This window comes from Salvelinus fontinalis, chromosome 31, assembly GCF_029448725.1.
Source record: "Salvelinus fontinalis isolate EN_2023a chromosome 31, ASM2944872v1, whole genome shotgun sequence".
Lineage (NCBI taxonomy): Eukaryota > Metazoa > Chordata > Actinopteri > Salmoniformes > Salmonidae > Salvelinus > Salvelinus fontinalis.
The window spans coordinates 41,612,189-41,630,520 of record NC_074695.1 but is presented as its reverse complement, the minus strand read 5'-3'; the positions used below and the strand labels follow the sequence as shown (position 1 = coordinate 41,630,520).

The window sequence follows — 18,332 nt, the reverse complement described above, 5'->3', positions numbered from 1 at the left end:
TGGCTGTTAAAATGGACACCTGCAGACCTTTCTAAAAGACGACATCCCATTTCATTTTCTTTGTCAGTTTCAAGCAAAATATGTTTGGACTAGTTGCTGGTTTCTCACCATGTCAGATTATAATAAGCTTTATACGCATGCTGTTAGGGGTCATGGCATCTCAGTCTATGCACTAGAGAAGCATATGTGAAAGACATTTGTATCAGCCAGTTGAATAGTTCTAATTAATTAATTTCTCACTTCCCTGGTCATTGACTGATTATTTGTATAGGAGACTCCACTCAAAATCTATTTCAATTAAATGTATTCACTAAGTAAAATATTTTCCAACTACACTTTGTTGTGATGTAGATACTGTATACTCATAATAAATGGTATGGTCTTTTATCACTGCAGAAAAGTGTACACACATACCATTTTAAGGTTTTATTTTTGAGTACAAAATGTGGTATACGAGAACTAGTTCCATAAATACAAATACTCAACAAGGTTAGAACTTGAAGAATGAAAAGTGAGTTTCTAATCCTAAACATCAGATACAAACATGATGCTGGGGACACTTTGGTTTGAGGGTTACAGCACGTTTCAAAGTCTATAAAAATCCTGCAGGACATGTTGCAGTGATGACCAAAAAAAACCATTGAGTGATTATCTATTAATCTGCATTTCATTGTGTAAACTATCCCTTCAATATGATACGGAGTACAAAATGGAATTGGGAATGGTGCTGTTCCCAAAAATGTATTGATTTAAAATGTCACAAGTTTCACCCAAAATAGGTGGGGGAACCTGAACGTCCCTCCATGTTCCTGTCCAATTAAAACCCTAATAGTATATCACACAGAAATAATACAAACTTGGAATGACAGTTGATTTTTCTTAGTTCCGCACTAGAGTTTGTAAGAGTAATCGATTGCCATTATCCCAGACTTCTGGAGGCCAGGGACCCTACCTGGTAGCTAGTTTGACAGATAACTACATATGGTTAAGGCTTGTCCCTTTGAAAATGGCATTCACAGAAGTAGAAAGAACATTGACACAGGACAATAAATTAAGAAAGCAAACAAAATTATTCAAATTTAGAATCCTTAAAACACCCGTTTTGTAAAAACGGCAAGAAATAAAAAGGATGCAATGATTTTAGGCTATTTTGTTGAATTTATATACAAAAATACTTCAGTAAGTATCACAACCCCCGCGACCGGGAGGTCCGTGGGGCGACGCACAATTGGCATAGCGTCGTCCGGGGTAGGGAGGGTTTGGCCGGTAGGGATATCCTTGTCTCATCGCGCTCCAGCGACTCCTGTGGCGGGCCGGGCGCAGTGCACGCCAACCAAGGGGGCCAGGTACACGGTGTTTCCTCCGACACATTGGTGCGGCTGGCTTCCGGGTTGGAGGCGCGCTGTGTTAAGAAGCAGTACGGCTGGTTGGGTTGTGCTTCGGAGGACGCATGGCTTTCGACCTTCGTCTCTCCCGAGCCCGTACGGGAGTTGTAGCGATGAGACAAGGTAGTAATTACTAGCGATTGGATACCACGAAAATTGGGGGGAAAATGGGATAAAAAAAAATATATAAAAAAAAGTATCACAACCCACCTATTCAAGGCGTGAACTGTAACATTGTGTACTGTCCTGTGCACTGGATGGTGTTAATAACCTTACAAATCAAAATACAGTCCTAGGCAGGTTAACCTAGACCGAAAAACCCCAAACACCAACTTCCAGTCAAGAATCAAATATACACCGAGTGTACAAAACAATAAGAACACTTTCCTAATATTGAGTTGCACCCCTCTCCTTTTGCCCTCAGAACAGCCTCAATTTGTCAGGGCATAACTTTCATCTGGATTCACCAGTCTATGTCATGGAAAGAGCAGGTGTTATGTTCTGTAAACTCAGTGTATATTATCAATGGCGAAGTAATCCAGATGCAACTACCTCACAATTTTAAAAGAAAACTGACTGACAGAAAGCTCTGCAACTTGTGACTATTAAGCATATAAACTCAGCAAAAAGAAACGCCCCTTTTTCAGGACCCTGTCTTTCAAAGATAATTCGTTAAAAAACATTTTTTTAAATTCACCGATCTTCATTGTAAAGGGTTTAAACACCGTTTCCCATGCTTGTTCAATGACCCATAAACAATTAATGAACATGCACCTGTGGAACGGTCATTAAGACACTAACAGCTTACAGACGGTAGGCAATTAAGGTCACAGTTATGAAAACTTAGGACACTAGAGGCCTTTCTACAGACTCAAAAACACCAAAATAAATATGCCCAGGGTCCCTGCTCATCTGCGTAAAAGTGCCATAGGCATGAGGACTGTAGATGCGGCCAAGGCAATAAATTGCAATGTCCGTACTGTGAGACGCCTAAGACAGCACTACAGGGAGACAGGACGGACAGCTGATCGTCTTCGCAGTGGCAGACAATCTTCGCAGTGGCAGACCACGTGTAACACCTGCATAGGTTCGGTACATCTTAACATCACACCTGCGGGACAGGTACAGGATGGCAACAACTGCCCGAGTTACACCAGGAATGCACAATCCCTCCATCAGTGCTCAGACTGTCCACAATAGGCTGGACTGAGGGCTTGTAGGCCTGTTGTAAGGCAGGCCTACAAGCCTGATGTCACTAGACATCACCGGCAACAATGTCACCTATGGGCACAAACCCACCGTCGCTGGACCAGACAGGAGTGGCAAAAAGTGCTCTTCACTGACAAGTCGCGGTTTTGTCTCAACAGGGGTGATGGTCTGATTCGTGTTTATTGTCGAAGGAATGAGCTTTTCACCGAGGCATGTACTCTGGAGCGGGATCGATTTGGAGGTGGAGGGTCCGTCATGGTCTGGGGCGGTGTGTCACAGCATCATCGGACTGAGCTTGTTGTCATTGCAGGCGATCTCAATGCTGGGAAGACATTCTCCTCCCTCATGTGGTACCCTTCCTGCAGGCTCATCCTGACATGACCCTCCAGCATGACAATGCCACCAGCCATACTGCTCATTCTGTGCGTGATTTCCTGCAAGACAGGAATGTCAGTGTTCTGTCATGGCCAGCGAAGAGCTCGGATCTCAATCACATTGAGCACGTCTGGGACCTGTTGGATCGGAGGGTGAGGGCTAGGGCCATTTCCCCCCAGAAATGTCCGTGATCTTGCAGGTGCCTTGCTGGAAGAGTGGGGTAACATCTCACAGCAAGAACTGGCAAATCTGGTGCAGTCCATGAGAAGGAGATGCACTGCAGCACTTAATGCAGCTGGTGGCCACACCAGATACTGACTGTTATTTTTGATTCCCCCCTTTGTTAAGGGACACATACAATTTTTGTTAGTCACATGTCTGTGGAACTTGTTCAGTTTGTATCAGTTGAATATTATGTTCATACAAATATTTACACGTTAAGTTTGTTGAATATAAACGCAGTTGACAGTGAGAAGACGTTTCTTTTTTTGCAGAGTTCATATATTTTTAAACCTCCCACTTCAGGCTGGATGTGCATTTCCTTTTAATTTAGCAAATATTTGCCTCATATTTTAACTCTGCATTGTTGGGAATGGGCTCGTAAGTAAGCATTTCACTGTAAAGTCTACACCTGTTGTATTTGGTGCATGTGACATGTGTAGTTCATACATGCATAATCTATGAGCAGAATTACTTTACCTCAATTAGCCACAAAATCCTAGTTTGAAAGAGGCTGTTTACTGAAAGCTGTACGGCGCCATTTACCCCCACGTGGGCCAGCCCCCTAACAACTCGAGTTCCAACCAATGTGCTTCAGCCCCTCACTATTTGAGTGACAGCTAGCAAGACGCACACAGCAGAGCGAGAGCAATGACGTGGGGCACATATGTGATGTAGTACGCAATTTTCAGGGACCACTTTTGGCTCGTGAGGGCTACTACTGGCTAAAAGTATACAGATGTACCAGAGAATCTCTAACTACTAGTAACAGCATTTATGAACTTAAGTACCACCTTGTCCATTTGAGTCTAGCTGGATAAGTTCCTTGTGCACAGTACAACATCCACAGTACAACTCATTCAGTAGCTAACGGGTCCTGCATTGCAAAGGAGAGTCCAAAGAGGCAAAGCTCTAAACTCAGATAGCGTTGCCAATATGCTATGGACCATCAGCTTCTATGAAACAGAGAGACACCTTTCGTCCATCCTCCACCCCCGTGGGACCAACCTGCCACAGCGGTAGGCTTGAGCCTGGTCAGAGTACCGTATAATTACGGTGTTCTGGACACTTCCCGGCAGTGTGGAGTGGCTCCAGAGAGGAGGGGTTACGAGTCTCTCAGCATACTGATCTCAGCAAAGAGCTTGAGCGCAGGCCCCAGTTTGATGTTCATGGTGCCCATGAGGTGGTCCTCTTTCAGCAGCAGCAAAGACTGGCCGTCGATCTCCTGCGAGCGGAACTCCTTGGCTATCTCCAGGCAACCTGGGAACAAAACAAACAGCCACTCATCAGTTATATATATTTTTTATAAAGCTATTTAAAAAAAAAAAAAACATTACACACAATCATCAGGTTCCAGGCAAGTCTTTTCAAAAAATCCCTCCTGCTTGCTGCTTGATTTATGACAGGGGTCAGGTCACCAATTTTGTTCCTGGAACCGATATCTATGTCGCAGTGAAAATGTCGCAGTGCCCACCTGGCAGGGAGCAGATGAACTCGTAGACCTCCTCCACGTTCCACTTGGCCGGGTCGCTGGGCTGGAAGTGCTGGGAGAGGGGCAGCTCTTGTCCAAAGCCCTCCGTGTGCTCGGCCCCTCTGCCCACCTGGGACCTGGGAGCACTAGAGCTGGCAGCAGACAGTGGGGGCGAAGGGGGACCCTCGTAGCTGGACATGTCTAAACAATGGCTGAACTCCCTGTGACCAGGGTGAGAGGGGTGGCTGGACGTCACCGATCCACCCCCAGGTTGCTGCCCAGTAGTGGGTGTCTGAAAACACAAAGGAAGGATATAGCTTTGAAGTGATTATTGCCATTCTAGCCAGAAAGAGGGTCTCAATGGAAATATGTTTATAAAGTCATATGGTGCTTTTATTCTTTAAATTTTGTGAACAGTGCCATTTCACCTGTTTTTTCGTCTCAGAGCTTGAGTTCTGGTGGTTCCCATTGGATGTTCTCTGCTTCTTCAGTTTCTCCATCGTGGTTTGTCGATTTGGAAAGAGGCCCATTCGCTTTGTACACCCTACATTGTACCTGCACAAACATTTTATGGGGAAAAAATAAATAGGCAATATATCAACAAGTAGCTTGGGTAATTAAGTGTTTCAAAGGCTGAGCAAGCCATTTGTTTAATTGCCAATACATTTTAAAACATCTGAGTAACAAATGAAAAGCTCAGGTAAAGAATAAGCCATTAATTTATTTGTTATTCCTGCACTTGTGTACTACTGCTGTAATTACTGCAGCAACAACTGCTGGCGAAAATGTCATTCAGGATGCCTGGGTTATATTCATTAGACCACACGTTTGCTAAATGTTTTTCAATGGAAAATAAAAGTTCAGATAGTCCCTCCCTGTTGCAGTCCATTTCCTTGGTGCCTAATGAGTACGACCCAGATCTCAGTTCCAGCATCTTGTCTACCCAGACCTTACCGTTTGGCACACACTGTGGAGCAGAACCTCTTGGATCTCTTGAAGTTGTAGGCAAAGTCCACTCTGCCACACAGCTCACACGTCAGGGTGGGCTCCTCTTGCTGCTTCAGCTCTGCACAACAACAACAGTTTCACGTCAACACATGGCAACCAGCGGTAAAAATACGATGGGTATTAACACTGAATGCCGGTTGTCATGACAGGCAATGAGTGTGGCATGGCTTGATGTCTACGGAGGCAAGTGGTTGGTTGACTTTCCGATGTTCAGAGAGTTGATGTGAGACTGAAAGAAAACCCTAGACAGTCCTACAGTACGGATCAAGAAGAGCAAATCCAAGTGCCAATATGTACAAACATTTGTGCTGAGATTCAAGCAGAAGTGGGAGGTGAAGCCAGGTAGCCAATGCCACAATGAGAAGCTTGTAGTTCTGGATTAATAGGCCTTTTCTCATTTGGGCAAAAGTCCATCCTACATCCTCTCTCCTCTGTGACCTGGATAGCGATAAGTGGTCGGGTAGTGTCAATTCATTAGTAGGCAAATGAAAGACGGTCCTCCACTCCTTGATAGCCTCCTTTTTGGTGAGGAAGCACGTGTATCCTACAGCAGAATAGTTTTGATATCTGCCACACCCCCTTTGAATCAGCTGTTGTGCATGCTTTTCTCCTCCGACAATACACATTTAAAAACAATACGTTACTTGTCCTTTTATCTATAAAATGTCTTGCACAACTAACCTAATTTGTTTTTATCACTTTACACATTTATTTTGGGATTCCCCCCTGTAAACGTAATTTGCAAGTGGAGGAGCTTCTCATTTCGTATAAGAGCATCTTCGTCCACGTTCACTCACCTCGACCGCCTCTCCTCGATTACCTTTGACCTTTTTGAAAAGGAGGCAAGACGGAGGAGAGAGGACGCAGGAGTTGAGCAAATCTAATTGAGAAAAGGACATAGAGTGGGCCAAGCAAGATGTCTGGTCCTTTACCTTGCTGTGATAGGTCCTCCATCTCAGAGTCAGTGGTGCTGTTGGAGGAGGTAGTCGTCTTCTCTGAATCAGAGTGTGTCTGCTGTTTGTGTTTCTTCAGGTCCTCGATCAGCAACGACAACGGACGTTCAACCTGAAAGGACAGAGACAATTCACGTCATACATGCTGCTTACACCGGAAATAAATGCTGTACAGTGCATAATGATATGAATGGTTTAGTCTAATTTAGTCCACTAGAGGGAAGTGCACTACTGGTCATGTACATGGGTGACTGTGTCCTTATGGTTCAGTTGACTCCAAAACAGGCGTGCAGGGGCAGATTAGTCTGGTCAATTATTTGCCCAGTGGGCCTGTCTAACTTCTGTTTTTTGCGCAAAATTATCCTTATTTCAGCTAATAATGGGGGCCTAAAAAAAAAATTAAAAAAATGGTCCGTTGTGGTGACCAAGAGGAAGCGTGTGTTAGAAATGCCAGGGCCGATTTCTGGTCCCAGTCCGCCTGTGTGTGTGTGTGTGTGTGTGTCTCTGCTTCTGAAGAGCCATGTGCCCAGTGGGTGGAAGGCTTCTTCAGAATCCTACTCACAGGGAAAGGCTCTGCTCCCTCCTGGATCACAAATCCCTCAATAAAGTGGGTGAGGATCTGGGGTTTCACTATGGCTTGAGGCAGTTTGCTCTCGCCATTCTGTGGGGTACTGCCTGTCACCATGGGCGCATTGTTCCCATTCCCTGAGGTCATGACTGGAAGTGAGCCTGCACCTGGTTGCGGATTCAGCCACTCAGCATCTCCCTTACCTGCTGGCATAATAATGGCATATTTGTGAGTAAATAAAAAGGAAATATTTGTGTAAAATGTTAACTGACATGCAGGAGTCAGTGCTGAGGTAATAATAATAAAAAGAGAATGACCAATCATGTAACAATAATGATGAATATGGACATGTTTCACGCCGTGAAGAATTAATGATTCTAGAAGAAAAGCTGGAACACTTTCGAAATTGTTTTGTTTATTTTCCTCCCCGCATCATTCTACATCTACAAAAACGACTTGTCAACAAAACAATTAATAAGTGTATTTAATACAAAGATTATGTACTGTATCAACTAATCATTAATGATCATTGCGCAAGGTGTTTGTCCCACATGCGTATTGTTCCTAATAAATTACGGTATAGAAGTGCAAAGGTTTCGTCGACATCATTAAAACTACATTTGCCCTCTTTTGAACGTTAACTTAAATTGAGAAACGCACCACAATAAATGACAAATATAGACGCTCCGATTCAAACGCCCCGACAACGGTCAACAAGGGAGCGAAAGCACACCCTAAGACAGTACTCCGTGGCACACCCCTTTGTTCCACTGCTCCAACCAACCCTTCCTTTCATATCCCGTCCGCCAAGGCAACATGGAGCAAACAAATCATGTTCTCAAACAATTCGCAAATATTCAGTAGAAATACGCACCCGTTACATAAGTAGAAACTACACAAGCAATGCAATCACATCCACACTTTTTCGTATGCTTTCTTCAGTTTGTTCCGCACTATTATCCCTGCAAAAGTACACAAGCAAGTAGCCTTTGTATTCGTGAACTGAATAGAAAATATAGCGCTGGCCCACCATTGGCCCACGCAACTTGGAATGTGATCCAATGGTGACGAGTAGCTCAAAATCACTCCTTCTGATTGGTTGGATTGGCTGACTATTTTCCACTCACACTGCTTTCCAGTACAATCTACCACATTGGTGGAGTTTGATTAAAATGAACCGCGGTGCACCGGTATATGGCCCGTGACGTGAACAAGCAAAACTGGGAGGAGCGCCCTTCTCTATTCGAACAGTTATTGTCCATATAATATAGGTTCTAATTTCTTTAACTAGTTTTCATTGGGATGGCAGATAATTGATAATTTTACATTTGAAAAAACAAATGTCACTTTTTTTTTTAGCCGACTTGGCCGTCGGCCAGAGCGGGGAACCTAGCTCACTGCCGGGAGGCAGCTCTGTTACAAAGAAAAAGCAATTAACTTTCACCTAGTGCAAACTCGTCACACCTGGGCAACCCGGTCCAGATAATCGAATCCCTTCAATAGTTGAACTATATTGGCAAGACAGAATTGAATGCCTGTATGTAAAAATAGCATATTTTCATAGATTGTGACAAATGTTTAGAATGGGAAATGTTGATGGATTTTCTCAACTTTTGAGCATAGAGGTATAGGACCAACGCTTTCATGACTTGTCATTGTGTCAAACTACCACGAATAGTAAAGACTGTTAATTACATGTCATGACATTTACATAGCACGTTTTTCTGACACAAGTATTATTTAATTCAGCTGTCTGTCACAAGATGTCCATAAGCAGACATGCTGGCCAAGGCTTGAGGGTGGACCAAGGTTTAAGGCATCACTGGACTTGCTCGATCAAGGTTGTAATTATGACCACCTAACAGTAACACTTAGAGGATTGTGCCATGATCACATGGTGTACTGCTGTGATTGAGTAGCCAAGTAGCAGTGTTGGCCACTTCAGCATCTGCAGAGTAATAGCATCCTGGCCTCTTGAAAGTATATTATTCATGTTTGAATGTCTGAGTGGACGTGCCTCACTCAGATACACCTGTCAGACATGACGAGCCTTTAGGAAATAAAGCACTCCCACCATTGGCCAGCGCAACTTGGAATGTGATTCAATGGTGACGAGTAGCTCAAAAGGACTCCCTCTCTGGTTGGTTGGATTGGTGGACTCTATTTTTCCTTCACTGCTTTCCGGTGCACCGGTATATGGCCCGTGATGTGAACAGGCAAGAGTGGATGGAGCGCCCTTCTCAAATCGAACAATTACAGTAATTGTCCATATAATATATGTTAGAATTCTCAAACTATTTTTCACTGGGATGGCATATTTTTTAAATGTAAATAGCACTTTTGCATTTGAAAACACAAATGTCACTTATTTTAAGCCGACTTGTATACAAATTATTTTCACCTGCTGCAAACTCTAACCACCTGGATAACTTGGTCCAGATAATCAAATTCCCTCAATATTTGAGAAATATATTGGTAGGGCGGAAGCCTGAAAACTTTCCCATGGCGGGAGTGACAAAGCCTGGCCCTTTCCCGTAATTATGGCTAAAGCTGTCACGTTCCCCCAAGTGGCAAGGTAGGACAATGGACTCTGGGCCATGACAGATTTAGTATTCTGCTTGAGGGGAGTGCTAGAATGGGGATGGCCATTGTGCCTGAGCTGCCCAAGCATACAGATGGATGTGAGTGAGTGAATAGGTTGTTGGTGGGTCGGTGAGTGAGTGAGTAGGAGTCAGTGAATGGATGAGTTGGATGTCACATTACTGTAACAAATTGAACAGCCAGTCAGGGCTTCTGGTTATCCATAAGTCCAATGACTTAGAGATACAACCTGTGACATAAAATATAATATCTACCTCCAGTGGGTGTGGTGGGGTTGCTGGGGTCCAATGGGCATTGCTCAATAGTGATGACCTCAAGAATAGGAGGGGCTGTTGGCTGCTGAATGAGGGGAGTGGAGCTGTTCTCCGTGACTACCTCAGACGTGGGCAGCTCCTTGCCAGCACTATCCTGAACCAGCTGAGAGGCTGGTGTAAGAGCAGTTGGCTGGATCTGGAGGTCGACTGCAGCCATCTGCACTAGCTTGGTGTTGGGCAGCGGAGCAGCCCGGGTCTGGGTGACCACAGGGGTTGGCCTGTTGTGGGTAAGAATCTGGGGACTGACAGTGGAGTGGAAGATGGTGGCCTGCAGGCTAGGAACATTGGCAGAGACAAATGGTTTGGGCAGCACAGGGACAGGGCCCTCCTTGGGCTGGGGCTGGATAGCCAGGGCCTGTAGCATCTGGGCCTGAGTGTGACTGTGGATGGAGGCTGTGTGTAGCACTGGGGCCTGGCCCCTCAGAGAAAGCTGCTGGGTCTGGTGTCGCTGCTGCTGGAACACAAACTGCTGCTGTTTTTGCTGCTGCAGAAACTGGTGCGTCTGGATTTGTACATACGCTGTAAAAACACATAAATCAACATTAGTCTTTAAACTAAGAAATATCAGGTTTCTTTCACAAAACAAGCAATAAAAATGTAGCTACCCTCGTACGTAATTCTTAGTTATGTACATTTCAGGTTAGGATTTGGCCCTAAATGAGTAAGCCTCAGACATATCTTACATTGGTTACCACAGCAATAACTTCCCAAACAAGACACCCCAGGGCATGTTCATCTTTGGCTTCAGTCAGTCAAGCCTGGATTAATCCTCACTCTCATAAAATGTGTTTATACGCCAAACAATAGGTTCCCTGATGCCAAACACATGACCATGGTCTGTGGAACTAGAGAAGATAATCTGCCATTGATGTAGTCGTAGGCGTACGAGTAACAGAACACTTAAAGGCAGCTTCCCGTTTTCAAAAACATTGCCGCCGTTCCACATCAGAGTCTTGCAAGCGCTGCAGTTTGTAAAGGTCTGTGGTTAGTACGAACGTTCACATATAGGAGAGCGAAACCCAAATCAAAACACCATCGAAGCCATGTTATGGCTAGTGACTTTGAGTATCATGAAAAGCGCTATGCATATAAATATTGTATTACTGAAATTAGGATTTCATGAGTAGTCTTAAAAGTCCAATGCAGGCATTTTTATCTCAATATCAAATCATTTCTGGGTAACAATTAAGTATCTCACTGATTATTTTGGACAATTTGTATTGAAAACAAACAAACAGCTTCCTAGCAAACGACAATTTCTCAAGCAAGAATTTAGCTAGAACTGTCTGGGAGTGGTCTGAATGGGGAGGGAAAAACTGAAAATGTGCTGTTATTGGCAGAGAGGTTTGGAACTTTCTTAATGGTCTATTAACTAATTTACCACATGGTGATGCCACCATGGAAGGCCAGAACTCCCACCAAAACAGCTCTTACACTAAAAGGGTATTAGTCATTTTCACAATATTATTCCAACGTCATAGCGTGGAAATATAACACATTTGACTGCACTGGGCCTTTAACAGAAAACCAGGGTAAACTAAAACGAACCTGTTACTAAATAGTCCTGAGTTTCTTTAATGGATTTGTCCCCTAAATCCTGTACGCCAACCATCACTGTAAAGCTAATACCTTTGACATCCCCTTCAGTCCGTTTGTATCAAGCTACCACAGAGTCTGTCTTCAGGTTAATGTATCCGGTCACCTGTGTCTCATTCTACACATGACATGCTCAATTCAATGGGACCTATCGGTGAAACAGCTGTAGTCCTCCATGCATGAAGCCCAATCACTTTTGATTGAATGTGTGCAGTAGATGCCTCTACTGTATGTGAAGAGCAACAATTTCTGGAGGGGCAGCACGTCTCGTGATTATTAGCCTTCTTGGTTTCCTCTGCTGTGGTCCACTCATAGAATGCCTGCCTCACCATTTATAAGTACCTCAGTCAGGCACCAAACTGGTGGAAACGAAGGCCTTTTTGACAACTCACTCAGCTGTGGTTTGGGGATTATTCTGTGGAAACTCTTCTACAGCCACTAGTTATGTGACAACTCCTTTAAAGCGGTGTGCCAGCCTTCCCTCCAATATTCACACCACTTACATGTGTTACACTGCCAAGTCGAAAAGCTTCAAACTGGCTAGCTGCGGGGAGACTGCTTTGTGTCCAATTCAATATTGCGACTTTGGGTCCAGACCGCAGTCTACTTTTGGTTTTACACATATCAATAAGTACTTGAATCCAGCACGCAATGTTCCGTACATGAACCAATTGAGCCAGTCAAAATAACACAACCCTTACAGGAAGATCACATGATTTCACATGTGGAAAATGTAAAATCATATGAAAACATGTGTTTTTGGGACACTTCACATGCGTTCACATGTGAAATTCATTTGGTTTTTCCATAAGGATGACTAAATCAGAAATAACCACCACCAACAATATTTTTATAAAACAGTAGCGCAACCCCTTGTGGCATGCATTTTAAATCGTAAGCAGAAGTTTCTGCCTCATCTATTGATTTTGGACGATGGGGAGGGGGGGGGGGGGGGGGGGGGGGGGTTCTTGTGCGCACATGGTGACAGAGGGGAAGATGTGCAGCGCTGAGGGGCGTCCCCCCCAGCCAGCCCCCATCTGGAAGTAGCTCATTAGGAGTAGCTCAGACCCATGGGTCAAGCCTTCAGCCGTATCCTCCACTGCAGCCTTGCCCTCCTCAACTTTAGCAACACTAGGGAAGCCGTCTGGTTTGGCTTAGGGCTGCTTAAAGCTCTAGTGCTGCAGGAAGGAGGTGACTGTATGAGATGGTGTTTGGGATATCCCTTTTATCCCAACTACTAATGAGATCCTCATGGGGAAAAAGGTCTCTCCTCCTCGTGCAACAGTTAGCTTATAACAGTGCCCGAACTTCAACTTCACTACATTACTAAAGAAAATAATGTACTTTATACTCCATACATTTTCCCTGACAGCCAAAAGTACTCGTTACATTTTAAATGCTTAGCAGGACAGAAAACAGTCCCATTCACACTTATCAAGAGAACATCCCTGGTCATCCCTAATGCCTCTGATCTGGTGGACTCACTAAACAAATGCTTTGTGTTTGAGTGTGCCCCTGGCTAGCCATAAATAAAAAGTGCCGTCTAGTTTGCTTAAATTAAGGAATTTAAAATTCGTACTTTTACTTTTGATACTCAAGTATATTTTAGCGAATACCTTTACTTTTGATAGTTAAATACACTGCTCAAAAAAATAAAGGGAACACTTAAACAACACAATGTAACTCCAAGTCAATCACACTTCTGTGAAATCAAACTGTCCACTTAGGAAGCAACACTGATTGACAATAAATTTCACATGCTGTTGTGCAAATGGAATAGACAAAAGGTGGAAATTATAGGCAATTAGCAAGACACCCCCAAAAAAGGAGTGATTCTGCAGGTGGTGACCACAGACCACTTCTCAGTTCCTATGCTTCCTGGCTGATGTTTTGGTCACTTTTGAATGCTGGCGGTGCTCTCACTCTAGTGGTAGCATGAGACGGAGGTGGGGGTTGTGCTTACAGCCCAACACCGTGCAGGACGTTTGGCATTTGCCAGAGAACACCAAGATTGGCAAATTCGCCACTGGCGCCCTGTGCTCTTCACAGATGAAAGCAGGTTCACACTGAGCACATGAGCACATGTGACAGACGTGACAGAGTCTGGAGACGCCGTGGAGAACGTTCTGCTGCCTGCAACATCCTCCAGCATGACCGGTTTAGCGATGGGTCAGTCATGGTGTGGGGTGGCATTTCTTTGTGGGGCCGCACAGCCCTCCATGTGCTCGCCAGAGGTAGCCTGACTGCCAATAGGTACCGAGATGAGATCCTCCACAAATGTGCATGTGTCAGCATATGGTCTCACAAGGGGTCTGAGGATCTCATCTCGGTACCTAATGGCAGTCAGGCTACCTCTGGCGAGCACATGGAGGGCTGTGCGGCCCCACAAAGAAATGCCACCCCACACCATGACTGACCCATCGCTAAACCGGTCATGCTGGAGGATGTTGCAGGCAGCAGAACGTTCTCCACGGCGTCTCCAGACTCTGTCACATGTGCTCAGTGTGAACCTGCTTTCATCTGTGAAGAGCACAGGGCGCCAGTGGCGAATTTGCCAATCTTGGTGTTCTCTGGCAAATGCCAAACGTCCTGCACAGTGTTGGGCTGTAAGCACAACCCCCACCTGTGGATGTCGGGCCCTCATACCGCCCTCATGGAGTCTGTTTCTGACCGTTTGAGCAGACACATGCACATTTGTGGCCTGCTGGAGGTCATTTTGCAGGGCGCTGGCAGTGTACCTCCTTGCACAAAGGCGGAGGTAGCGGTCCTGCTGCTGGGTTGTTGCCCTCCTACGGCCTCCTCCACGTCTCCTGATGTACTTGCCTGTCTCCTGGTATCGCCTCCATGCTCTGGACACTACGCTGACAGACACAGCAAACGTTTTTGCCACAGCTCGCATTGATGTGCCATCATGGATGAACTGCACTACCTGAGCCACTTGTGTGGGTTGTAGACTCCGTCTCATGCTACCACTAGAGTGAGAGCACCGCCAGCATTCAAAAGTGACCAAAACATCAGCCAGGAAGCATAGGAACTGAGAAGTGGTCTGTGGTCACCACCTGCAGAACCATTCCTTTTTTGGGGGTGTCTTACTAATTGCCTATAATTTCCACCTTTTGTCTATTCCATTTTCACAACAGCATGTGAAATTTGTCAATCAGTGTTGCTTCCTAAGTGGACAATTTGATTTCACAGAAGTGTGATTGACTTGCAGTTACATTGTGTTGTTTAAGTGTTCCCTTTATTTTTTTGAGCAGTGTATATTTAAAACAAAATACTTAGACTTTTACTCAAGTAGTATTTTACTGGGTGACTTTCACTGTAGTCATTTTCTATTAAGGTATCTTTCCTTTTACTCAAGTTTGACAATTTGGTACTTTTCCACCACTGGTCAAGGAACTTTTCATATTAGAACTAAGCTGAGTGTACTGCTGCTGTGTTTTGAAGCCGTCAGTCGTCTTACCATTAAGATACTTTTAGAACCCTTCTCTGCCATATTTGCTCCGTATAGGAGCTGTAACTGGGGTCTGGCTGAGGCTTGCTGTCTGATCTTAGGCCATTTCCCCTTTACATCCTGTAATAATACATTTCCTCTGTAAGTGGGTCCACGTGAACAGGGCTGGCAGTCTAATGAAGGGTTGGCCTGCATTTACAGTAAAGCCTTCTCTTGGATAGGTCTGACAGATAGCCCTGTGCCAGCCTGGTGATGTGGTATGGAAATAGAACTCAAAAGGACCTATAGCGGAGACAAGGTTATGAAAGTGTATTTTGACAAAATTGTGTGGTGAAAACACCTCTTTAGACTTGCTCTGTGTGAAATTTGATTTATCTATAGCAAAAGTAGAAAATCAACAGCGCCCCGCCCTGGCTGCGGCTACATGACCTACTGTTATCATGTTTATGAAACCGTGTTGGTGTCATCATACTCCACCCACATTCAGGCTTATATAACAATTACTATTAAATCTATGCTTCTTTGTTATGCTAACCTTGAACAGAGGGCTTTGAGTGTGGTCTACCTGGGCTGATGAGGGGGTGACTGCTGACGGCCATCACACTGCGGCTCACGGTCACCAAGTGGCCCTCACCTTTCTGCCCCGCCTCTGATGGGGCCTCCAGGGACCCCAGTTGTGCTCCCTGTGGCCCCTGGGTTGGACTGCTGAGGTGACCAGCCAGGGAGACTTGGGCCCCTCCAGACATCTGTTTGAGATTAAGGCCCTGGAGCTGAGAGGGGGCCCCCTGCTGACTACAGATGGCAAGGTTCTGCACCTACGGGAAAATTAGATTTTAAAACGTCATCATAGGAAAAATTCCGATTGGACAAAAGTCTGTTTTCTCCTCGACTCCTCCGTGACCCGGAAACCAATGTGTGTTCGAGGAGTGACAATTCATTAGTAGGCAAACAAAGGAGCAGGGAGTGGTGCTGCCATAGCGTGGGGGAGCGGTACTCCCTCACTTGTCAATTTGCGAATAGTCAGAGCTGGTGAAAATACTTATGGAAAATTAATTCTAAATAAATGGTATTTAGTCACCACTAAAATACCATGAAAACGATAGAATGACAAACAAATAAATCTGTAGGCTTTAGCAGCCTATAGATACAGATGTAGGATCTTAATTTCAGCCAGTTTGTTACAGCAGGAAAAGAAACCTGCAGCAACAGGAAAGGTGAATTATTGTGTGTATTATAATTAATGGAATTTTTGTAGGGGTTGATACATTTTTCGTTGGGGCAAATCAAGTCTGAAATTAAGTGGAAATGACTAACTTTAATGCTTTTTTAAAACTCAAATAGACTACAAGTTTGCATTTCGTGCATTGCAGGAAAATTCTCAGCAACAAAAGTGATCAAATTAAGATCCTGCATCTGTAGGTAAATGTTTCTTCCCCGTCTTCACTCTGGTTGTGGCACCAGTGATGAATAATTCCGCGTTCAAAATAACGGAACACAAAGCTCCGACGTATGACTTGAGTTCAAAACAACTCATGAAAACACAGCTTAGAAAATCTTTTGAATGGTCATCCAACTTGGAATTCCAAGTTTTTACAATTCAGCTTCAGAATAGAAATGACTGAGCAGGTGTTTTTGGTGTATCATATTATAGACATACTATTATATTATGTTCTGTCTTGTAAAATAAAAATTAATCATTATGTGATCTTGCGAGACGTTGACTCAGCTTCTATTTAACGTCACTAAATGAGCACCACTGAGAGGTGATAATCTTCTATTTGTAGTAGAACTATTAGGCGTAGGCAACAGATCTTGATGAGGGTTATTTTAATTGATTGGAGCGCCCTTCGAATCGTGACGCAAAGGGCAGCACCGTAACCAACTAATCACATATAATTCTGGATTCCACTGCGCAAGAAGGGGTGCGAATAGCTTTACGAACATCAAGGCAGACACGCAGTGAATTTGGATCCTATATCTCGTTGGTTCATGCGGTGGATCAGTTTGTCTACATGTGCAATAGAGGTGGTACGTTTATGTAAGCTAATCACTTGGACAGTAAGCACCAAATCCATAACAAACTGTTTTGAAGTCATTTTAGCAAGCCCTGGTAGAGTTCTGTCTGGCTGTTCTACATTGGATTTTGCCCGCTCAAAGTGGTCAAGCCTCTGACCGATGGGCCTCTGCACACATGACTACAGTTATCATTTTACTATAGTGGGCTAAATCATTGTCACAGTGTTTCTTGGTAGTCAAACAAATCTACTTTGAAACAAAAGTATACACCTCACACACATGGTTATGCAATTTAAAAAAAGACATCCATACCATGTCAGATATAGAGTTGAATTGTATTGTAATGAATGGACCAAGGCGCAGCGTGAGTAGAGTTCCACATCTTTTAATAAACAGAAACTCACCAAACAAACCGTGACGCTACTGGTGTGCACACAGGTAACTATCTGTAGACAAGATCCCACAAACACAATGGGGAAAATGGCTACCTAAATATGATCCCTAATCAGAGACAACAACAGCTGTCTCTGATTGGGAAGCATACCAGGCCAACATAAACCATTAATCACCTAGATGACCCACCCTAGTCACTATCACGCCCAACCAACATAGAGAATAAACAGCTCTCTATGGTCAGGGCGCGACATGTACTCAGTTTTGAGTTTGCATCCCAATATTATACTTTATATACAGTACCAAACAAAGGTTTGGACACATTCTCATTCAAGGGGTTTTCTTTATTTTTACTATTTTCAACTTTGTAGAATAATAGTGGAGACATCAAAACTATGAAATAACACATATGGAATCATGTAGTAAGCAAAAAAGTGTTAAACAAATCAAAATATATTTGATATTTTAGATTCTTCAAAGTAGCCACCCTTTGCCTTGATGACAGCTTTGCACACGCTTGGCATTCTCTCAACCAGCTTCATGAGGAATATTTTTCCAACAGTCTTGAAGGAGTGCCCACATATCCTGATTACTTGCTGGCTGCTTTCCTTCACTCTGAGGTCCAACTCATCCCAAACCATCTCAATTGGGTTGAGGTTGGATGATTTCGGAGGCCAGGTCATTTAATGCAGCACTCCATCACTCTCCTTCTTGGTCAAATAGCCCTTACACAACCTGGAGGTGTGTTTTGGTTCATTGTCCTGTTGAAA

At 44.2% G+C, this 18,332-nt stretch overlaps 1 protein-coding gene across 3 annotated transcripts in view; it reads right to left on the bottom strand.

Moving 5' to 3' along the window:
* Positions 1–413: 413 nt before the first annotated feature.
* LOC129830270 (polyhomeotic-like protein 2) overlaps positions 414–18,332 on the bottom strand; it is a 49,095-nt gene continuing 31,176 nt past the window's right edge. The window contains exons 7-14 of one of the 3 annotated variants that reach the window (XM_055892719.1): positions 15,719–15,968; positions 10,044–10,622; positions 7,183–7,394; positions 6,600–6,732; positions 5,614–5,725; positions 5,088–5,214; positions 4,663–4,951; positions 414–4,448 (exon numbers count right to left, since the gene is read on the bottom strand). In XM_055892719.1, coding sequence (XP_055748694.1) covers positions 4,294–4,448; positions 4,663–4,951; positions 5,088–5,214; positions 5,614–5,725; positions 6,600–6,732; positions 7,183–7,394; positions 10,044–10,622; positions 15,719–15,968 — 1,857 coding nt within the window. In that variant the 3' untranslated portion in view covers positions 414–4,293. Of the gene's footprint in view, positions 4,449–4,662; positions 4,952–5,087; positions 5,215–5,613; positions 5,726–6,599; positions 6,733–7,182; positions 7,395–8,062; positions 10,014–10,043; positions 10,623–15,718; positions 15,969–18,332 lie in introns of those variants that run through there. The other 2 variants (XM_055892721.1, XM_055892720.1) reach the window with 2 other exon arrangements.